Raw genomic sequence first — 24265 nt, 5'->3', positions numbered from 1 at the left:
CACATGAATTGCAAATCAACATCACAAAGATGCGTTAGCAGTAACGAACTTGGACCTAACCCGGTTTGCTGGAGCATTTTCATAGCTGCACAGCTTTGGGTGTTACCAAAAATTAATGTTCTTTACTAACAAGTCAGCTTAAAAGCTGTTTGGGAATGCTTTGCTGGTGCACTTCATCATAGCTATTTCATACTAAATCCATCAAGTATCAGCTTTGAGGCTTGTTGGAGGATGATCACAGGACGGAAAATAGGTGGCTCTAGTACTGAACACGGCTTTCTTGGCCTATCAAAGGAAAGCTGCCTCCGCCTCACGAACATCAACATTGGTGCGGTGCGACAAACCTCGAAGTTTATCGTCAATCCGTGTGCCAAGGAAAAACTTTGTCTCAGCTGATTCCAAGAGACTCACCCCCTCGATGACATATCCTACTGGCCATGTCATAGTTGCACTGCAGCGGACGCGTACTTATTCCGGTAGATATAAACACGTCAGTGAGGGAGATCTGCTGCCAAGCTGTCAAATGGGAGAAGTTTTCTCGCTAAGCCGCCAGGTCCACCAAATACCAAACATAAGCATCATACGCCGCTACGGGCGCTCGACGGGTGTCAGCCAAGGACCAGCGCAACAGCGCACTGGCAGCGTAGCCGTAACAGTTCTTCTGGGAGTCAACTCGAAGATCAGAAGGCAACGATGCTAAGCGAGGGAGCGAATTGCACATAACCAAACTTCAGGTACTTTCAACTGTGCGGCTCTGGTCAGATTACCGCCACCGCATCTCCTCAAACTACGTACCTGGACAGGTTTGATATAAAAAGTGTTCATGCTCATCACGGTCAATAATGGTGAATAATAGTGGCCAGAATAGGGACAAAATAGCACATAGTGACTCCTAAACGACTCATCAAAAACAAAACTGCACAGACTATATAGTTGTGGATCCCCATACTAAGCCGGTTGAGTTGAGCTGAACCGTGAGAAATGACCCCAACTACCACCAGCTCACGGAAACAAATAGGTTGCTCCATGTTTTTAGCCGATCCTCTTGTAAAAGTTCGGGGGAGGAACGAGTAAGCCATATGCGTGGGACAGCTGTGTTTGTGTTGGAGTGTGTCTAATACGCGCTACAAGACGTCACAACGTTTGTGATGCCACTCGATGCAGAAGGGTGACAGGGGCGTGTTCGCAAAATGAGTTGTTGGGGGGACTGAGCACTTAAAATTTACGAAATCTACCTCAAAAGTACGCCGCTAAACGGTTTTTTGCGTGGATACGTCCACTGCATGCGCAACGTTGGAGCCTCAGTGTGTGTGCGTGTGTGCGCGTGTGCGTGTGTGCGAGTGTGTGTGTGGGGGGGGGGGGGGAGAACTACTGAATGGAAACTGCACCCATGCATCGCGAGGCCGTTAGCTTATTGCGTGCGTATTCAGTGCGCATGAACATGGCCGGTAACTTGACAGGGAGAACGCAAGTGACTAATCCTCCTCTCCCTGATTCGCCGTTTTTCGTAAAGCGGACCGGAAGCGGGGGTCGATGCAACAACCCCCATCCCTCTGATGTTTCCAAACTAAGAAAGATAAACTATAGCCGAAACACCAGTGAAATGTGAGTGAAACACCGGTGAAATGGTCTGTACAAGGTCGCACGAATGGTAATCACTTTTCGCGTTTTTAGGTCGACATTTAACCCCCCTATGTCAGGTCAATGGCAAAGATTTATTAAGAACCAAGGCTGTTCAGTGTTATATACTCCTATTTACTGGATCACGCCTTGTAGCGACACGAAACTTAAACAGGTGTGATTCTTGTGCAGTCCCGAGTATAATGGGGTGTAATTTTACGTATTTTAGCATAGATTTATGATGTATGGCTTCGTTACCGAGCAGTGTAGTTCCACCGTGTGTGAAACGCGAAATCGTCGGATGCCGCTCAAAGCCGGCGCCGGCCGTAGATAGCCGTAGTGTTCCATATTCAGGGGACACAGGGATGTTCGCCGCTTATGTGGAGCGATGACGACACTGGCGTGTGCTGGGTGGGAAGAGCATGCACGGGGAGTGCAAGAGCCGAGTCTCAAATTGGTATTGTGGTAAAGATAAAAGGAACATATTTTCTCGATTTATTCTGACCACTTTCCTTTTGCCCATTCTCATTGGGTGCGGTGCTGTGCCATGCTAACTCCTTCTCTTCGGTCCTGTTCTGTCCTGCCATCTCTATTCCTGTCCAGACTTGCTTGTCTCCTGTACCACCCCCAGCGGGCAGATTATAGTGGTGTCAACGCGTCTGCGTTTACCACTGCACGTCTGGGAAACCAGAGCTACGGGGTACGATTCCCCGTCCAATTCTATTTCGATGCCCGCCCTTCCTGCCAGGGTGAGAAGCAGGCGATGTCATACAGCCTCAGCAGCTGAGTGCTTCAAGTCAAAATGCCGACTGTTGTTCTGCCCTGTCATCTCCTGCTCTGTGTTGTTACCTTATCCTGCATTTTTTTTCTATGTTGTCCTCTCTCATTTTGCTCCAGGTGCTAGCTTGTTCTGTCTTATGTCCTGTTACCACATATCCTCCATCTGCTGTCTTCTGGCTGCCGCCGTCACGCCCGGTAATGGCAGAATGTCCACGGGGATTGGGGAACGGAAAACATTATTTTGTCTAGTTCTTTTTGCGAACTGTATGCATATGAGTGTGATTCCCCCAACCGCTTTGCCTGTGGACTGGTTGTTTTTGAAATATTCCGATTCAAAAAATCATTTTAGTTCTGGTTTATCTAGATCATCTGGACTCCAGTCTCACCCCTCCAATCCTGATTGTTCCCATGATCTCCGTCGTGGTTACACCAATGCCCAAGAAAGCCAAAAATTATTGCACAGTGCGTCATCTTAATGTTTCTCATTGCCTGCCGACTCCTTTTTAGTTTGCGGCTCCCTGACTCGTTCCTGACAGTTCCGTTTTGCTTCTATGTCGATAACACGTACTTTTTCCCGCATGCCATTTCCGCGAGTAATACGTATTTCTCATGCTTGCTAATTTTGTGTTTACAGTGATAGTTGCCTGGGGCGCACAGTAAAAAAAACTTCTCTCATCTGGTAAATTTGCAGCACATTTTTGCCAAAAGTAGTATCTTTATATTTGCCAAGATCAATCCACGTAGAGGATGGCGTGACTCGCTTGTGATACTTCTATGCCTCGCGAGGTGGCGTTGGTGGCCTATGCGTGAAAATTCACGTTACAAACACGAAGTGCGTGTGTTTTGGCTTTCCTCATCGTGCTCCTCGTGCCTTTTCCGTGACAGCGCGTTTTTTTTTTGCTTGTATTTGCAACTTCGGGTAGGGCGCTTTTCTTAAGTCATTCGATTGCCAGCCTTATGTTCGTCACAATTAGTAGTTGCTCAAATGCCTGTGTTATCAAAATACGCGTTACGTGATCGATGCATGCCAGCAGCAGCGCAATATCACTGCCACCCAATTGCTTTCCATCATTGGAAAACATCTAGTGCTGAGTCACTGCTGTCACAAAAATTCGGGTAACGTTTCTATGTCATATCTTTGTGGATGACTTTCGAATGGATGCCGCGAAATAGGCTCCACATGATCGCGCCAAGCCCAGAAACAGAGTTTGGGGGCCTAAAAGGGCATGGCTTTCAACTGCAGGGAATTATCCTGAACATGACTATCTCGATTCAAAACCTGATACAGACGTCGAACAGTCTCATTTCCCCTTACGAAAGACGAACTATGCTCGCAAACGTTTATGGTATGACCAATTTCCTGTTCATATAATTTCTGAGTTCCCAAATGGAGCCCAGCAAACCGTCAAATTCAAGCCTTCTTTCTCATCAACATCTCTCGCGGGGATCATCGATGCAAAAGGAGGCCAACTAGTTCCTACTTCTGAAACCATAGTTGTTTCCATAACTCATTCAAAGACCGCTTCAGAGATGAGCCATCTTAGGGATTCACCCAGAACTTCGCAACCCGCACAATCGAGCATTCACATCATCGAGGAAGACAGTTCATTTATCTAACGGTTGAGTGTCTCCTTGGAGGTCGCACAAAACCGACGATGACGAGTGCGCTGGACTAGCTATCACCGAATAAACACAGCGTCAGGAAATGCATGCAAGTCACCTAAAGCACAACGTAGAAAGATCATGTCTCAAAAATCCGGTCCGCGCTGCCAATATTGACGAATAAATTCAAGTGTGGCCACCACTACCTGTGTATGGTTGGCAGCCAAACATAGACCAGATATTTGAGGTACTTTATCCAATACTATGGGATTCTTCAAGGACTAATGACTCTGCCGGCTACCCTAAAGCTTGCATCTTTACTCTACTTTTCACTCCACGCTATCGTGCCAATAAAACATCCGCAAAGCCTTAGTCTATACGGATTCCGCTGGATTGTAATAATTTGAATCGCGTGTGTTTATTAGGTTTTATAAGGTGCAATAAGCTCTCAAACGCTTGGACTGGGGCGAAGCGGTCATGCGGTTCTTGTCGGTCATGATGTCTTCTGAACAAACATTTTGGCCAGAAACAAACCAAACACGTAAAAAAGATCACTGAAAGATCAACAAAACTATTTTCTGCAAGGGATGAACTGAGCGTTTGAAAACAAATGCAAGCAAGTTTGTTTTCAAGCCCAAATATCTCATGCCAACCTGGAAATCTCACACAATGATGGCTTTCGCGTTAAAATATAACACCCTCCTCCCTCAAAAGAACCGATGGTGCCCAAACCTGCCCTGGGAACGCCCACACGGGATTAGAACAACTAATTTTATTCATTAGACAGCCATTCACCATAATGTGAAAAATAAGACAAAATACTGCGTCACGATCGATCGAATGGCATACGGCTGGATTACATCAACAAAGCAAGGGGACAAACTTCAAATACACAACAAGAAAACAGCAAACAACAATTTTCCAGCATTTGGTTAGCAAAATAAAAGAAGATAAGACAGTTGCAATAGTCTCATTCCTTGGTAAAAACCAGGAGGGTGGAGATATAGATGCGTTGATATTTCGGCAACGTGCCTTTATCGAAATGCACAGCAAGAGTGAATTCAGAATTTCCTGCCGATAATCCTACTCAGCGATGAGGACAGTTTTTAGCGATTCAGCAGCGATCCTACGCAGTCTTTACAGGACATCAAGATTCACGGGATCATACAAGGAGATTTGCCAGCCATTACTATAATGCAGTTCATATCTAAGAATTAGAATACACGAAAAATATGTGTACATGCAGACGAATTCAAGTAAAGAGGCCCCTCGCATCACGCTGCTTTCAAATATGTGAGCGAGTTCAGGTAAACAGGCACCACACATATCGCATAGATTAAGCATGCCAAAGATTTCAACTAAACAGGCACCACGCGTCACGAGTCAGAAGTCACTTATACAAGTTAACTATTTTAAGCCAGCACACATCACATATCGAGGCACATATCACGTTCACATAATTGGCAATGATGAGCCCAGCACGTTAACACGCGCCCGGGTGCCCGGCTAGATACCCTTCGCTCGGGTGGGGGTGAGGGTCGATTTAATCCCCCGCCCTGAGATCTCAGGAACTCAGACAGCTACAGACACCAAATTTACAGGGTGTGTTGATCTGTACGTGAACTATCTTAGGTCAAAGTTTGTTAATGTTAGAGGTTAATGTTTGAGGTTCCTAGGTCATGACCTTCGGGTCAAATAAGGTCAAACAAGGTCAAATTCCACGTTGGTCTCCAAAGTGTCCCCAGAACCTAAATATCTGTTTCTAAGCAAAAGGTCACATAATCATCTAAGGTCAGTTACCTTGTTTAACCTGTTAAACGTCATGGTGACTAAAATCATGGAAGACTGCTCTGAGTTTTGTATCTGAATAAGCGACAAAGATTACGCTAGGCAGTATGGTTCTAAAAACTAAATGCTGGTCTGGGTCATTTTAGATCAATGACCTATTCTGACCTCTGAGGAATATATGGAAGATGCATAATGCGGTTCCTGCCACCAATAAATTCTAAATGAGCATCAGCAGCTATCCCATAGAGCAAGCCGTAGAGTAATAAGGCAGGTTGGTTATGACCTTGGTCTGACCTTCATACCTGACCTTACGTCAACGTTATTTGCTTATTCAAGATTTGTGTTGCCTAAGAAAGCATCTCAGAGATGTATGGCTTAGTCTAACACTACACAGTCTCATCAGATTGAACGATTACCTAGAAATGGACTTCGTTGAGACCATAGCCTGACTTTGACCTGTCAGCGACCTTACAAGGCACATCCATTTTTTGTGTCAAACGGTCCACTATTCAGCTGTCTAAATTCTGCAAAATTTGACGTGGCTACGCCGCGCCGTTCGGAAACTAATCGAGAAAATTCTTCGGGGGTCAATTTGACCCCCCCTCGAAGGTTCGTCAAGGTTTGGTCGCCGACTTTTTTAAGAATAGATTCACTTATTTTCATGCGTGGTCGGTGCTGTGCTATGTATATGACTGAGCTCTAAAAGGGGCATGGAGTCCATACCTTCCTGGAGTTCAGCCTGAGCGTGTTCTGCCCCCCCCCCAAAAAAAAGGTCACCGAAAGGGGTATTACCTGCTTTTTTGGCGTCTCGTAGGTGTTCAGTATATCTCAAACGAATAGGGGGCATGGAGTCCCGACGCGGACTTTGACCATCCCATGTTTTTTTCACGCAGTTTACACTTAACTTCGTAAATCATGTTTCGTGCTCGCAAAGCCCTTGAAACCCGGACTTGCATAAATGGCATATATTGCCACCCGGGCACTTAGGCTTCGAGACGAAAGATTTCACCACATACGTTTGCTCTGTGTCGTTCTTCCAATCTATGCGTACGCGCAGTTTTGATTTTCTAACAATGTGTTCGATTTTCCAAAGTAAGTGCTCATCTATGTATGGTAGCGTTGAGAATCCGTTGTCTGATAGGACGTGTTCCCGCCTCCTACAAATCATCCCCCACGCGCTCTATACTTATTTTTTACGTCTTCCAACATTCTTCTTTAGAGTGATGGAGAATATCTTTCGCCCAACAGAAAAGTTCATATTTTCTTTACGCTATGACTTTCCTTTTCACTACTTGATGAGTTGTTTAGAGCCCTAAACATCTCATCAAGGGAACTGAACGACTCATCAAGTAGTGAAAAGGAAAGGAAGGGCATAAACAACTCCGCGACTTTTACAAAGAATGTTGGAAGAGGTAAAAAAAAAATAGAGCGCTTGGGGGGACGGGTGGTAGGAGGCGGGAACACGTCCTATCTGAGAACCAATTCTTAACGCTACCTGACATACAATCAAACATATCGCTACAAAATCAAAATTACGCGCACGTATAGCTTGGAACAACGATAGCGAGCTAAAAAGTATCCGGCGAAATCTTCTCTCTAGAACATTGAGTGCCCGTGTGGCAATATATGTCATTTATGCGAGTCTGGGTCTCATGGGGTTTGCAAGCAAGAAACGTGGTTTAAGAAATTAAGTGTAAACTGTGTGAGTAACAGGTGAGGGTTATTGTCTATGTCGGAGAGTACATGCGCCCTATTCGTTTGAGATATAATGAACACCTGCGAGACGCTTAAAACAAAACAGGGAGAACCCCTTTCGGTAACCAATTTATGGCACTCAGTCTGAAATCCAGGGAGGTATGGGCCATATGCTCCTTTTAGAGCTCAAATTCATCCACAGGGCACAAAACCACCCGGACAGGAAAATAAGTAAAGTTTTTCTAATAAAAATTCGGCAACCAAATTTTAACGTACAGGGCTCATCATGGCCGATTATGCGAACGTGACATGTGCCTCGATGTGTGATGTGTGCTAGCTTACAATCGTTAATGTGTACAAGTGATGCCTGATGATGATGATGATAATTTTGGGTTTAGGGTGCAGCGACTGCTGTAGGTCGTGCAGCACCCGTAACTATCAATTTATGCACGGCCGCCAATCAGACAAGTGCATCAATCAGGTCACCCTAAAAAGCCTTGATGATCAGGTCTAGTATCATGATGCAAATATCACAGGGAAATCTACAGTGCGAAGAAGCTAAAGCACTTAACCAAACTCGACAGCACGCAAAGAATCTCCTAAAAAGTGACATAGCGTGCGACTTTGGATGTAGTGTGCGAAAAACTGCGCTTTCGTTGCAGTAAGGTGACGGCAAGCGACCTGTTAGTGATGCACGGTCGGCGGGTCAGAGCATCGACTGCAGCATGGTCTGTCGCCAGCCAATAGCAGGTGACGGTGCGTAGCATATGTGTGGCCTATGCGTAACCGGCAAAGGGCAACTTTCTCCCTCCGATTGTCGCGACAACACGACCGTCATAGTCCAATAAGGGGTTTCACGGACTGCAGCTCGTTGGCGCTCAGCGAGTTCCAGTGGAACTGCCATCGCTTCTGCATAAACGACGACACTGCGGGGTACATGTCTTGAGCTGGTAGTGGTGTTATGGGAATTCGTGTCCCTGTCGTAGCGCGCTTTGCTGCCGCATCAGCAAGATCATTTCCGCAGATCCCCACCTGACTTAGGATCCAGCACAGAACTCGATCCAGCGAGCTAAGACGCGATTGAATGTCCTGGACCAGTGGATTCGACGAGAAGCCACCAACAGCCAGGAGACTGCTCAGGGAGTCGGAAAGAATCAAATGCAGATTGCTATCGTCCACTTCAATAAAGCAGGGAGCTTTGCTGATGGCCATAAGCTCGGAAGTGAAGACCGACGCGTGCGGAGGCAGTGTGAATGACAGTGTTGTGGATCCACACACAAAAGCGCACCCTTCACCTGCATCGGTCTTCGAACCATCTGTATAAGTCATCAAGTACCCGTCAAAGGAGACTAAGGCCGCGCCTTTCAGTTCCGTCATGAGAACGCGTTGCTTTTGCATGTTTGATAGCGAAATATCCACTCTTGGCGATGATAGCTCCCAAGGAGCAGTCTTCATGGGTTTATGTCTGATGACACGTCGTAGGTTGAGGTCGCTCGCGTCTAGAAGTTCTCTCATTTGTACACAAAAGGGGAAGTTTGTGGTGGTCGTTGACGTAGAAAAGCCTTCGTAACCTACGCGAACACACTGCTTTGTAGGTGGGATGATCTGGGAACTGCGCCAGCTTGCACGTGTAGCGCAGTCCCAGCATCTGCCTTCGCAATGTTAGTAGGGGCTCGTGGGCCTCCACCAGAAGACTATTTATGGGCGATGTTCGAAAAGCTCCCGCGGCGATACGTAGTGCGGCGTGATGCAAGGTGTTCAAAGTACGTTTGATCAGGTCTGATGAACCGTCATGGACAAAATAGCCGTAGTCAAGTTTTGAACGAATCAGGGAGGGGCATAGGAGTAAGAGTGTCCTCCTATCGGCGCCGTATGATGTACGTCCCACGCACCTTAGGATATTAAGAGATTTTAAACATTTGTCGCGGAGATTTCTTATGCGCTCTCGGTATGTTAGGCGTCGATCAAATCGTACTCAGAAATTTCACGGTACTGTCATTGACGACTCGTTGCCCATACAGCCTGCTTTCCATTTCAGGACAGTGACGGCGAAGACGACAGAAATGGACTGCAGTTGTCTTCGATGTGGAAAACCGGAAACCGTTGAGCACACTCCACTTCTCCAGACGTGTGACAGCCAGCTGCAGCTGTTGGCCCATCGTGCGAGTGATCAATGAGCTACACCAAATAGCGAAATCGTCTACGAACAGAGAACGGCTGATCCCATGTGGAAGCGTGTCCCCTATGTCGTTTATCATCAGTGCGAAAAGAATGACACTTAATACGCTACCCTGAGGCACACCATTGTCCTGCGGATACCTGTGATACCTGGAGTGATAAGAACCAACACGCACCCGAAAGAATCTGTCAGTCAAACAGTTTTGTAAAAACTTTCCCATGTGACCGCAGATGCCCCAATCGAGTAACTTCATCAAAATTGCATGCCTCCATGTGGTACCATAAGCTTTTTCTATGTCAAAAAAGATGGCGCCGGTATGATGTTTGCTAATAAACCCGGCTCGCACTGCGGCATCAAGAGTAAAGATGTGGTCAATCATGCTCCTGTTCTTACGGAATCCGCACTGAGCATTCGTAAAAAAGTTTTGACGTTCTCGTTTCCACGACAGCCGCACATTCACCATTCTTTCCATGAGTTTACAAAGCGAAGATGTGAGGGCGATCGGGCGATAGTCAGGGGCGTTCGTTCCACTTTTCCCGGGTTTTAAAACAGGCACTACTATGACCTCTCGTCAGGTTGGCAGCATGTTACCTGACTCCTATACACAGTTGAAAAGTGTCAGCAGTGCTCGTAGTGCACGGGGAGGAAACTGCCGTACCATATCATTGTGGATGAGGTCGGGCACCTCCGTTCCACTACGCAGCGAGCGAATGGCCGCTTGAAGTTCCATCATAGTGAAATGTTTGTTGTACGTCAGGATGTCACATGCATAAAAATTAACTTGCGAAGTTTCACATCGAGCTCTGTGCCGCAAAAACCGTGGGTCGCAGGTGCCCTTTCGGCAACGGTCTGGTAAGGCTTCCCCGATGGCTTCCGCCACGTCACTTGGGTGAGTGATGTCTGATGACTGATGAGAAGTCATCAGTCATCAAAGAATCTGATGACTTCCTACTCGCAGTACGGGAAGGGAAACTGGTGGATGCAGTCCAGCGATTCTTTTAATGCGGCCCCATACATGTGACGTTGGCGTATGGCGATTCAGTGAGTTGATGTAGCTGCACCATGATGCACGTTTCACCTCTCGTATAGTGCGGCGTGCGGCCGCGCGTGTTTGCCTGAAAGCCATGAGGTTTAGTGTAATGCTGTGCCGGTCAAAAACCCTAAAAGCTCTCCGACGTGCACGAATAGCGTCGCTACATTCGTCGTTCCACCAATGTATAGGGATGCGACGAGGGCATCCGGAAGTGCGCGGAATGCATTATTTCGCCGCGTCTAGAACGAGAGACGTAAATTCCTCCGTAGTCAGAGTCGCAGAGTCGAAATCGTTAGAAAACGTTTCCTCCAGGCGGGTCTCAAATCCACTCCAGTCCGCTTTCTTGAAATTCCAAGGCTGAGGTCAAATACCAAGAACAGTACCACAACAGTACCGAACCCAGACTGGAAAAGGGTCACTTCCAAGGGGGTCCTCTGAAGCATCCCAGGTGAAATGTGGTACCAACTGCGAACTACAAATGCTCAGGTCTAGCACTGACGATCGTCCTGATGGCAATGTAAAATGCGTTCTTGCTCCTGTATTTAAAACACACAAACCTTCGTCTCGCACGAAAGCCTCGCATAGCCTACCACGAGTGTTCGTGGAAGCACACCCCCACGCAGTATGTGAATTAAAATGGCCTAAAATGAGCAGAGGGGGAGGAAGTTGAGAGACTTACTCTCGTAGTCCTCCAGATGGAAATGAAACCCCAGGTGGTAAGTGGAGAGAGCAGACAGTTATGGTACGGCGGTTGAAATTCACCTTTGCTGCGACAACTTGCAAGTCTGTTTTTAACCCCAGACGCCGCGTAGGCACGCTTTGGTGTACCGCCAACAGAACGCCACCGTAAGCAACGGTGTCTGTTGGCATGTCAGTGCGGAAGGTAGCGTGCCATTCCAAGCTGAAGGCCGCATCAGGCGCCAACTTTGTTTCCTGGAGACACACGGCTACCGGGCAGAGACTGTGTGTGTGCGCGCTTGAGACTTGTCTGCAAGTTCTGGGTGTTTGACCTTACACCTCTACCGTTCCACTGTAAAACTGACTGAATAAGGGGGCTTTAAAAGCACTGATCGGTTTTAAAAGAACTCAGCGGCGCTAGAGCCCGGCCCATGGTTGTTGGTCCTGTTTTCAGAACCCAAAAAGATCGGGCGGATCCTGGGGCGCATCCGGGGACTACCGTCATCTGTTGGCGAAATCGGCCCCGGCGGACCACGCTTTTCCGGGCGCCCCGTCCTAAACGGGACCGGCGCCAGCGACGCCGTGGTCCTAGGTGGCGGTGGTGGCGGAGGACCCATAGACCGGTCTCTCCGCGAGTCGGAGGGGCCTGAGGGAGCTTCCACACGCTTTCGGGGAGGTGGGACTACCTCCAACGTGGGAGCAGGCCCGAGGCCCACACCTGACAGCCGGCTGGCTGCCTTCGCCCTCTCCTGCTCCTAAAGGCGTGCACGCTTGGCTTCGCGCACCCGTCTCTCCGCCTCATGGCGCTCAAGGTTGTCCAATTTTCGTCCCATCGACTCACTCAGTGCTGTAGGACGTGGTGCTCCTGGGGAGGACGGCTGTGAAGCCGATGATCGCGCGCTAACCGCGAAGACCGGGAGGTTCGGCCTCGGCGGACTACGGTCCACTCACTGCTTTCTGCTGGTTTCTGCTGGTGGCTGGTAACTGGTAACTGCTTTCTGCTGGTTTCTGCTGGTTAGGCGGCGAGGTAACAACTGGCGAGCCGGCCTGTGCCTCAGAGGGGGCAAAGGGTGCCAACGAGACGGGAGACGACAATGTTGCCGATGCCGTGGACTGCACCTGAGACGCCGTTACAACCGACAGCCCGAACGATGTAAGCTATTTAATGAACTGCGTTCCAGTCATCTGATCTAAGGTGGTTTCAGGTGCGACAGGGGCCTTGGCCGCTGTGGCATATGATGTCTCAGGATGGCTCAGTCCATACAAAGCCCTTGCTTCCCGAAATGAGGTGTTCTTCGTGATTTTCAATGCGATGATCTCTCTGGCGTACGCCGAGCATGCACGATCGAAAGAAGAGTGAGGTTTCTGGATTTTGCCACAGTTCACACACCATAGGTTCGCTGCAGTGCACTGATCACTCGGGTGCTCCGGAGCACGCTTACCACAAGCTGGCTGGTTGCGGCAGAATTCCCTCGTATGCCCAAACATCTGACACTTAAAACATCTCATGGGGTTCGGAATAAAAAGGCGCACCTTCACCTTCACATAGCCTACGCTTACTTCAGATGATATGCCAGGACGATTAAAAGTCAGCACGATGTTGTTCGTGGGGACCAGCTGCCCAACCCTGCGCACGTTGATGCGGCGAGCATCTGTTACCCCGAACTCAGCGAGACCGTCGACTCTTTCCACATCACTGACACCTCTCAGGTGAAAATAGTTGATGATACCCTTTGAAAAGTTATTTGTCCTATCAACCACCAGTCATCGCCACTGGCACGTCCTTTTTCCCTTCCGCATCCCGCACACAGTACACAAACATACCCGAAGTTCTGGCCCGTTTTGCCTCCTCTCTGTTCTGAAACTCAACCTCGATCCCACCGTTCTTGAGCTTATCGCACCGGAGCACCTTTCCAAACCGATCCCACCCATTAGGCCTTTGAAAGGGCGAAAGGGACGACAGCGACTTCTCGACGCTTCGGAAAATCAAGATTCGAGGGGTAGGCTCTGACGCGCTACCACCTGTACTCTCTGTCCGCCCCCCTTTCGGGGTGCGGGTTTTTTTAATTTGAAGTTGCCACGCACGTGAGGTTTTGGCATTCGGCACCGAGGCTCCCCACACATCTCGGAGCTCAACTGGGGGAGGACCCACTCACTCAGGGGATGGTGGTGCCGCCAGGGCTAATCCGGTGCTACACGGGGCGAACGATGCCTCCCACACGGCCAGGTATAACCGGGGAGGCCCGTCCCCGTCCTGACCGTGGTTCAGCGCCGCCGCCCCTTGACTCCTCAAGCTGCCGCGCACGGCCAGGCGCCCCAAGCGGGGCCCCGCACGGAGCACCCAGCAGCAGCGCGGGCAACAAGCTGATAGACCCGTGTGGGGCCTCACGGGCCCCCCGCGCCCCCTGATATCCTGGCCGAAGTGGAGTGTTGGGACGCGCCGTGACTGACCCGCACGACGCGCCCTCAGCCACCAGGATCTGATCAACCCGGGGACGCAGGCGAGGGGGCACGGCGACCCCAATAAAACGAGGATTAGAAGTGATGAGTGGGCCGGATGCGGGATATCGGGTAATGGGAAGGGAGCGGGCTGGACAAGGAGCGGGAGCTCAGGTACCAGCAGGGTCGCTACGCCCTGAGAGGAACAGCTTGCGCTGTCCGACCGTTACCGGAGCTGGGACCCGAGGGGGAGCTAGTCTGCTACACCGGCCGAAGCCGGTGCCCCTGCGGGGAAGGTGATGCCTGACGCGTGATGCATAACGCTTATTTGATTGAAATCGTTGGTATGTATAAATGATGCGTGATGTGTGATGCCTGTTTGCTTGAGCTTGCTCGCACATTTCAATGCAGCGTGGTGCGTGATGCCAATTTACTTGAATTTGTCCGCGTGTACACGTATTTTTCGCGTGTTCTAACTTTTCGTCACACATACACAGCAACGTAGTAACGGCTGGTAATTGCTGCTTGTGTAATGTCTTGGATGTTGTTCCGTAAAAACTGTGGCTCGCTGTTTCAAAAAATGTCTGAAAACTCTCGCAAACCCACTTAACAACTTACATAAAAAGAAGACAAGTATGACTGTGAACACTCAATCACAACGACGTCCGCAAAAAAATGACTACATAAAGGAAACGGGAACGCATCGCCCCCGCTCGCAGAACAATATGAGAAATAGCCAGCAATCCAGCGATCACGCTCGCCGACCATTTATTTCAGGCTGGCTGACACTGGTCGAAATTGTGCGACATATTGCACGACCGCGAACACTGAAAACCGCGAAAAGTCATTTCATCCATTTTATTTGACCCATTATATCATATCGAAGTCAATACAGTTGCAGCCCAAACCGTATTTACAGCACCGCTGGAACAATGGCACGAGTCGCAATCACAGTCGACGCCGAAGAAGAAGCTACGCCGATTCATTATAAAACTGGTCATAATCGATCTAGCAACGTATGGGGCAGTTTCCAGAAAAGCTCCAGGGTGCAAGACCTAACGAATTAAGGACAAATAAAACCGCAACGTTAACAAGACCTCCAAGGTGGTCTCATAACCATTCCCACCGCTCAGCAGCGATCCTACAACTTCCCCAAACCAAAAAAAATGGTTGCTCCAGCAATATCTACGCGGATTATCCGTGGACCCATCAGCATACTGCGGGACCCATTTCGTATATGTTTTTGACCGCGTCGCGCCATGTTCCAGGACAAAATGCTCTGTCTGAATTCTACCTGTCTTGGCTACTTTTCTGGGGCCAAACCACAAAACACCACGTCACGTATGCGCCAGCTGCAAATCACATTCTTCCGTAGACTCTTCGTGTTCCATCACACCATCCCCAGCAGAGGACAACTGAAAAACACGTCTTCCTTTCGGAGCCCAGCAAAACAACCCCAATAACCCTCCGTGACAGAACTACTAGGCGTGGCCTCGCATGTGTAAGCATATGCAGAAACTATTCATATAATCTGATCAGTCATTTTCGAAGCATGCACGATTCAAGTTTTCATTCGCTTTGTCCGTGGCGCCGCCAATGTGATGACTACTTGACCTGAGAGGCAAAATGCGTTTTCTGTCTCCGTCACAAATCGGGTTAACGCCACCAAAGTGACAATAGCGCCAAGTGCGACTGCCTTCCAGAAGGCGCCCACCGTAAACCAATCCCAATCCTTCGAACACCAGTCCAAAATGGTCTGGTTCAGACTAAGTCCGCAGGGTGAAAGCCAAATCAAAGCCGAGGCCAGCGGCAGCCTGCCTTGTCATGACGTCACATTCTGATAATCCATAACGTCAGCCCTTGAAAGAGACAACGGTAATTTTCGAATCGAATTAGGCTTAACCTGTGGACACATCCAAAACCATTCACCAAGTGAAAAACTCATTTGATCCCGTCTGGCCAAACCTGGTGGGTCAAGCGCTTGGGGGTAGAACATTCCAGATGCAACCGTTTGTCTATGTAAAGATCACACCACTTTTGATGCTTCTGGATACCAGCTCGCCTTCCAACTCAGTCGGATGGGCGATTTCCTACCATCGCTGAAAGAAAAGGTTGCACAGGCTCTCACGGACTCACCCCTCTCTAACCCAAAGAACAAAAGAGCCTATGTAACACTGCAAAAGTTCGCGTCCTTGACCATGCCTGCTATCGCCTTCTGATGCGTCAAGCCAGATCAACGGGATGAAACATGTGACCTCTTCGGTGAGGATACAAGCATTTTCTGTATCCTCGAACCATGTGTTAGCGGAGAAGCGTTACTGGGCAGCCCGGCGCGTACCTTTTCATACAGCGATGACAACCGATCAGTGGGCCTGTGACATGTCAAACCAGGTAACAGGTGCCCAGCCCCGCGAGCGTGGACCGAACCGTTATCTCAAGAACCAAGTGCGGTACAACAACGAAAATCACGCCGGGAGGTGGCTGTCAAATCGCATCAAATATAGGTTAATGTTACCTTATATATGTCCAGGCCGGTAAAAGGTACACAAGTATCACCATGGGTATCAGTTGCTGTGATGGAAGTAGCTTAACCCTTGGCGACCTAGCCGCATTAGGTTTTATAGAAGAGCATCGAGATGTAGTACAGGATATAAGCAAACCAATATGAGACAGCCCATACACATACGGCAAACGCACATAACCAGGCGCCTGAACGCGGCATGCGGACAGGCGCCCGTGAGCGACGCGCTCATTGTTTCAGGGACCCCAACCAACAAAATCGCGAGCCCGGCCTTGCTCGTGCCTGGGTAAAGGGGACTGGACTGCCAGGACTCAGACGTGCCAGGACTCAGACGGACACACAGCTGACTGTTGAGCGTCGGTGGCCCCTGGCCGAAAGAGAGGTCTGCACTGTCGCAGGTGTTTCCAATCGATGCAAAAGACTCTCTTACGGGCGGGGGGCGTCCTTAATGTGACCCACGGCCAGTCCCCCAGGCTCTTCAGCCTTCCAATGTGGCCCTCGATCTTTGGATTCGAGGGGCTCTTCGGCCCTCTTTGGACCTCCTCAAAGCCCGTAACCGGCTTGGGCCATTGGTCGACACATGACCACCTATTACGCACTGTGAGCCCTTGACCGACACGGGGATCCCCACCATGGCTTCAGGGACCCAGACCAACGCAAATCGTAGCCCTTCGTATTGTTCCTGCTTGAGAAATGGCCTCCAGGCTTCTGACTAACGGGGCAAACTGCTCAGTGCTGCTGGTCTCTTGATGACTTACGGCACCCGTAGTGTCTCAGGGGTCCTCAAACGGTCCAGGAAGCCCTCTGACTCATATTTCAGGTCATGACTCTACGAGCTGCGATATTCCGTGACCTATAGCCAGTCCTTCGGTCCCTTATGCTCTCCCACTCGGGCCTCTTCGGGCCTTATCGAACACTGCCCTTGGTCGGCTCGGGCCCCTTGTGAACACAGCATCCCCTGTTGGCCACTATGGGGCCCCTGGCAGATACAGGGGCCCAACCATTGTAAATCGCTGGTCCTGGCTTTGCAGCTGCTTGGGAAGTAGGCCCTCAGGCCCATACCGACACGAAGCCGACTGTGCGGCAGTGGTGGTGCCTGACCGACATTTGTGCCCTTATCGACTCGGGGGACCTCGGTCGGCGCAAAGGGCCCTCTCGCTGTCATTTAACTTCGAATAGCCCTCCGTGCCCTAAGGTCCTCCAATCGGGCCCTTCATCGTCGGTCACGGTGGGTTCTCCAGGCTTTTCGGGCCTCCTCGAACACTGCCTCTGGTCGATTCGGGGACCCTTGGCAACACAGGACAGCCTGTTAGGCGCCGTGGGGCCCGAGGAGCCGCTGGGGCCCCAACCAATGTACTTCATTGGCTCTGGCTTTGTACCCTGCTTGAGAAATGGGCTCTCAGGCCCACGCCGACAGGGAGAACACTGAGCGTTACTGGTGGTGTCTGACCGATGTGTAGGCCGTTATCGACTATCGAGTGCCCCTGATCAGCGCGCAGGCCCCCTGACTGACACTGGAGTGGTCGGCCCTGCGGGCCGGTGCCCCTGAATACAACCTTCGGTTTTTCGGGCAATCAATCATAGGCCTCGCGGGGCCCAAAGGGCCCCTCGAGGTCTATGGCTGATATAAGCTGATATACCTAAACGTTCAACCACACGTTTATGTATATCAGCACCCCTTTGCTATTGAAAAACAAAGAATCGATGACCATTCCCACCAAACGCAGAAGTAATTCCGCACTTCCAACAAACCCGGCAGCGATCGCACGCTCCCATCCAATACATCAATAGTTACCCACACGAGGCCTGATCCCCAGCGCCGTCGCTCGCTCCTGCCCGAACCAGCGAGGCCTGCTCTCCCACACCGGCGACCGTTCGCCGCACCCGCCGCCTGTTGCGCCGGCGGCGATCAGCGGCCGGTGAGCGGTGTTTCTTTCGCCGCGGCGGACATGAGGCCCGGCTGCTGCCGCCGCCGTCGGTGGCCACGACGCGGCCAGGACTCCCCGGCGCCCGCCGCCCAGCGAGGCGCAGGACTCGGCGCGAACGACCGACGAGCGCCGGCACACGATGACGGCGCCGCTCAGCCGCTGGCATCCCGCATTCCGCGGCGGCGCTGGACGGCATCCCACAACCGGGCCGACCGATGCATACAAGAGATGTTCTGGCAAGGCTGCGCAAGCCCACGCGCTCCGTAGTGCGTTGGTGAGGACACGAGAAGACGCACGGAATGTGAGCGCGCGCACCACAGCATACGCGCGAGACCGTCGGCGCGCCGTGCCGCCGCCGCCACGCCCCCGCGCCACGTGCGCCAGAGGCGGGAGAGGGGGGATGGAGTGGGGGTGCGGCCGCCACTGACAGGTGTGCGGGGGTGGCGCCGGCGGCGCGCCGTCCGTCTCGGCGAGGCGGGATGAAGCTAGGACCAGTACCACCGGCGAGCAATCGATGGCGCCGTCGAACGGTTCGAGTGGCTCGCGGCCGGCCGCAATATGCAGCCCGAGTCCGCGGGGAGCGCTCAGTGACAATTGGCTGTTGCGGGATGGCAGATGGGCCGCTCCCAGAGACGGAACGATCGTTCAGAGACAGAGTTTATGTAGGTTGAGTCAAGGCTAGCAATGCGTCACGGGAAAGTCGTTTTGACGTTGTGCGCGCTCTCCACTAAGGCGTAGTCTTCTGGCTAACCTCACGCTGAACACCTCGGTGCCCGGAGACCGACGCGGTCGTGAACTTCATGATACCTGACGAATGTCTCGCACGAGCACGAGGATGACTCACCTCATGAAAGGGGTAGTACACCGATGTGAAGTGCTGGAACGCCAGGTAGTGGTTCACAACCAGCATCACTAAAAAGAGGAGACATCGTTAATGCTCAAAATACTGAGGAGGCAATGGACGGCCACCTCTGACCAAGAGACGATCAGTTAAAACAAACTTTTATTTGAAAGCAACATCCTCCTCTGCAAACAGCTCTTGAGGCTGACACAGGACCAGCGTCCAACCCAGCCTCACATGGCATGATCAACCTTATAACGACTCCCTCTCAGTCCTAAAAGCTGGCATGGCAAGACAACAACGAAGCCACGCTACAAAGACAGTCCGAAATAAATTCCCAAAACACATTCTAACCACAAGTCCAATGGCCACCTTAAGCGGCCCCGTCACCCCAGTGGCCTGTGCCAAGCCCCTGCCCATCGCACCCCACCACCTCCGCCAGCACACCACCCGCGGCACCGGCCCCGCATCCTCCGATGCTCCCAACCCCGCAGCCGGATGGCTGGCCGCCGCGCCGCGGCCGGACGGAGCGGGGCGGGGCGGGGCGAGGGCCGCCGGGACCGGACTATGACCCGCAGCTGGGGCGGGGGCGGCCTCGTGTCGCCGCTGGCCCGACCGGCCGGGTCGTCGGTCGCCGCCGGCTCCGATGGAGTCATAAATTGGTGTTAATCGGTGGTCGTTGGTGGCTGCGAGCCGCCCGATAGCAGCGGGCTGCTGCGGCTGACGGCCTCGGCCCACGCACCGTCGCCGGCCCGCCCGGGTGGGCTCCCGACCGACGCATACATACCAGGGCCTACCCAGAGCCCGCACGCTGGGAGCCTGTACCACCTCCGTAGGACCGCGCTACGCCAGTAGGGCCGTTCCCTGAGTGTCACTAACCGATCCCCGGCCCCATCGGCCAGCGCATCGTACGGACGCTGCAGCTGGCCGCTCGGCTTGGTTTCGGCATTTCAGCACCAACTCAAATACCAAAGGGCCTTCTCTAACATGCTTTTAGTAGACTTTTCCATGCAACCGGTGTACAAAAGGCAACCTAACGCGCTGAAGAGGACTAACCCAACGAAACGTTATTCTGGAAGTAAATGGCCGGAAGGCTGCCGTACTTTCTTCTGATCGTCATATCTTTATTCCTACCAGCCGACGATCCTTTATCGCACCGATTTAGTTATGCGGTGCTCCTTTTGCCACTCCTCACATCTGTCGCTAGTGCATTGGGTCGCGGTGAGACAATAGCGTCGCCCTAGCGGACGTGAACGGGACAATGCTCTAAAACAATGTTTGTTTTTTTGTGCGGAAAATGACACCTACTGAGGTCCTCTACATGCGGATAGGTTTCAGTTTTTAGCTCGGAATACGCTACCACTCCGCAGCGCTGCGGCAGACGATGGCACGAATGCGCCAGCGAAGCTGTATCTCGGAACATGCCAGCACTCCGCAACGCTACGGCAGACTATGGCACGAATGCGCCAGCGAAGCTGTATCTCGGAACATGCCAGCACTCCGCAACGCTACGGCAGACGATGGCACGAATGCGCCAGCGAAGCTGTACCTCGGAACATGTCAGCACTCCGCAACGCTGCGGCAGACGATGGCACGAATGCGCCAGCGAAGCTGTACAGCATGCTGAGCAAATAATCCCGTCTGCTGAAGAGCATAATACACATACACACGAACAGCAGGCTCAGATTCAAGTCAATACAAATTAAGACTCTCAGAATAACCCCCGGTGGCACACTACTGCGGCCATAGTATTCACACATCACATAAGCCATCGTGAAAAGGCAAGCAGCTGAGTTATAGCACAAATTGTCATGATAAGAGCGGTAAAAAAATTAGCGTTGCATGAGCATATTTAAGTTGGATACATCTGCTATCGCCGCATAACATGTTCCAGCTGACACAATGCTCGCTTTAAAAAAAAATTACTGGCATCAAAAATCACGCAACCTAAACGTGATAATTTTACACCCTGGGGAAACTCCAAAACGCAACAAAGTATTAGTCATGACTTAACTACAGGCAAACGTTGGTTAGTGCGTGAACAATTCTAAGCGTTACAGAGTGTCGCTCGTCGCGACCCAGTCGTGACTGTTCTACACTCAGTTTGGCACCATGCGACAATCTTTTATCGAATTCACACTCAGCCTTTTTTTCGTATCGGGCTTCCAAAACGTTGCTGTCCACAACAGAAAAAGGCTGAGCAGATCAGTATGTCATATTTTACAGTGGTGTAATAGACATCGCTCTAAAGGTATCTGGCACGAGGTCTTTAGCTATTATTTTGGACCAAAAGGCAGATTGTGCAGTGCTTGTACATGGGAGGGAGTACACATATACTTGTGTTATCGTCCTTTCATAGTATGCTGGCAGTTGTTGCAACAATCATTGTTTGATTCGCCAGCGGCATTGCACTCAAGTTCTGATGAAAAATCAAATGCACTAGTCGCTGTGGTCTCAAAATCAGACGACTCACAAAACGGAAGGTTTTGTCAGGTAGGCATTTGATGAGTGAGCATGCTAAGCTAACATTAACACATCGCATCAAAGCTGACTTGACCGTAGTTAACACGAGCACTACGTCACCGTGAAACGTGGTCACTAGCATTCACATATTACATGCGTGATAGCATATCTATTCCATGTGAAACGGATTGTCCTCGATGCTCCAGCCTCTACATTTGGCGAAACTTTGTAGGATGCCGTGGCCACCGAAAAGTCGTGGCCTCAATTCATGCTAATACGCAACCATTTGTGGTTTCCGCACCACCGCTAGACATCACACATGAAAAGACGAAGCTCCAGAAAAAAAACGAAAAAGTCCAGGACCCAGTGACCATGGCCATAATGCACCAATTAGCGTAAAAAGGCGACCTTCCCGAATTTAAAAACTCTATTTTTGGTCGCTCTCTTCTCATCACGAATTTTTCGCCAAACAAGCAGAAATTCTTATGAAAATTAGCTCGCAGGCGAGAGGATAACTGGAAGCCTCGTATGTTGTTACACATTTTGAAGTTCCGAAGATGCAAGAGCTGGTTGCTTAAGCTTAAACACTTGTCGCCAATTGAACAATGACCTGACATGAGTTTCTAGCAATTTGACTGAACCGAACTATCAGCAAACCCAGCCGACCATAGCATCCTTTTCACAGAAAACCTTAACACGCTTTTTAGTTACTCATTTTACCACGCCGAAGGCACGCGTTTCTCTGTGGTTTCCTCACCCGTCTGTCATCGTCACAGGTCCCTCAGTGGACAGAGGTGCTGACTGGCCAGACGCGCCCACCAGTCGCGACAGGACAGGAGAGTCTTAAGAGACATGAGACGCCTCTGAGCGGTAAAAAAGGTGCTGCTCAGCTAAAAAAAACCGGAGCACACTCGTGGTCCTCGAGACCTCGATCACCACGCCAAATTATCGCGACCATGACGATGTCATCATCGTGCACTGAAAACTCGTTTTGAGAATTTCCACTAAAAGTCCTGTTGGGATGCTGCTGCACGGTTTCCAGGATGACACATTTTGCTGAGTGGTCTCATCCGAGACCAGTGTATCACTTGACGAAATCATGGGGAGGGACGGCCCACTTGCCGGAGACTTTGAGATTCTTTGCAAATTGAACAAAGTTCTCGGCATGCCGCCATGAACATTTTGACACTATTTAAAAGTTTCACAACGTTCTCAGCGTGCCGCTTCCAGTGTCATCTGTACGAAAAGTGTGCACACTACAACTTTGTTTTGATTAAAAGCAGGTGCTGTAACCGAGTTGCAGTGAGGCCTTTTAGCCTAAGCTTAAAGGAAACCGCATGAAACTGTTTTGATGGGTAGTCGTAAAATGATTGCGGTTTATATAACTTATCTAGAGTTGTTTACAATGCTTATTTTCTTTAGGAAAGTTTAAATACAAGGTTTTAAAATAGCACCACCGAGAACCACCCATTCTTCCAGAGCAAAACCATTTCCGGTATCTATTAAGCGAAGTTGTCGGAGGCATATAATGGTGAGTGGATATTTTCCTTAAGTTATGACATGACAGTTATGACATGACACTTCTTCTAATGTTTGACGAATGTGGCGCAAGGGACTGGTCGACTGATGGCCGGAGTGACACTCTAAAATCCGGTGGAGGGGACGTGCTGACCGGTTGTTGACTGGCTTGAGGGGAGGAGTTGACTGGGTCTGTGAGACGTGGCAGATCGGTCAGTGGGGTGCCTGGGGCAGCTTCGATCCTGACCCAAGTGGAAGGGCCAGCATTTTTGCTTATGGTTGAGGCTGATTTGATGGCCGGGGAAGATCAGTCCACCCAATTTGACTAGTGAAACAATAAACACACACGCTATCTCCAGCACTGTGTCAGGAATCACGCTGGTAATCAGAATTTGCGATCTAAAAGGGGCATAGGGTGCATACTTCCCTCGATTTCGGCCTTAGCGTGTTTTGCCAAAAAAAATGGTCGCCGAAAGGGGAATGGTCACCCTGTTTTGTTTTAAGCGTCTCGCAGGTGTTCATTTTATCTCAAACGAATAGGGTGCAAGGATTCCCCGACATAGACTACGTCCCCCATGTTTTGCACACAGCTTACACTTGATTTCGCATTGGCATTTTATTCAGACGTGTGCACACCTGGCCCCTTGTGCTGATTGTTGGGTCTTCTGTCACGCTTTTCATATTGGGGGTGAAGTAACAGCAAATGACCCACCATGACCATGACCATGAAACCATAAAACCATAACCATGAAACCGTGAAAAACAGGTAGCTCTAGAAGATCCTGCATCATGCGCATGTGAGAATGGGGTGACCTGGGCACACCTGACTCATCTGCATGTTATTTAACTTTGAGATATTGTCAATCCTGTCTTGAATTTTACAACAGATAATCTTGCAAGTCAATTCTTGCTGAGATAATTTTCAGTATGCCATAAAATTTCAAGCATCTCAAACCAGCCTCAGGGGTTCACTTGTTACTGTGGTAATTTTTAACAGAATGTCATCAAATTACAGGCACCTCAAATCCTCCTCAGTGGTCCATTACGCCATAAGAATATGTTCTTTGGAGCTGGCGTGTTCGGTCACTTCTTTTCAGTGTATGTATATATATATATATACATATATATATGTATATATATATATATACATATATATATATATATATATATATATATATAT

The 24265-nt window shown here is 50.2% G+C and overlaps 1 protein-coding gene across 2 annotated transcripts in view; it reads right to left on the bottom strand.

Moving 5' to 3' along the window:
• The window catches only part of LOC119111912 (protein TEX261), a 96544-nt gene that overhangs the window by 26078 nt on the left and 46201 nt on the right, over positions 1–24265 (bottom strand). For both annotated transcript variants that reach the window (XM_037235785.1, XM_037235786.1), the window contains exon 4: positions 19108–19175. In XM_037235785.1, the coding sequence (XP_037091680.1) occupies positions 19108–19175 (68 nt within the window). The remainder of the gene's footprint in view (positions 1–19107; positions 19176–24265) is intronic.

The sequence above is a fragment of the Pollicipes pollicipes genome, unplaced genomic scaffold (assembly GCF_011947565.3).
Source record: "Pollicipes pollicipes isolate AB1234 unplaced genomic scaffold, Ppol_2.1 Scaffold_7261;HRSCAF=8764_pilon_pilon_pilon, whole genome shotgun sequence".
Taxonomy (NCBI): domain Eukaryota; kingdom Metazoa; phylum Arthropoda; class Thecostraca; order Pollicipedomorpha; family Pollicipedidae; genus Pollicipes; species Pollicipes pollicipes.
Note: the sequence above shows the minus strand (reverse complement) of the source record. Positions and strands in the feature narration are given on the sequence as shown.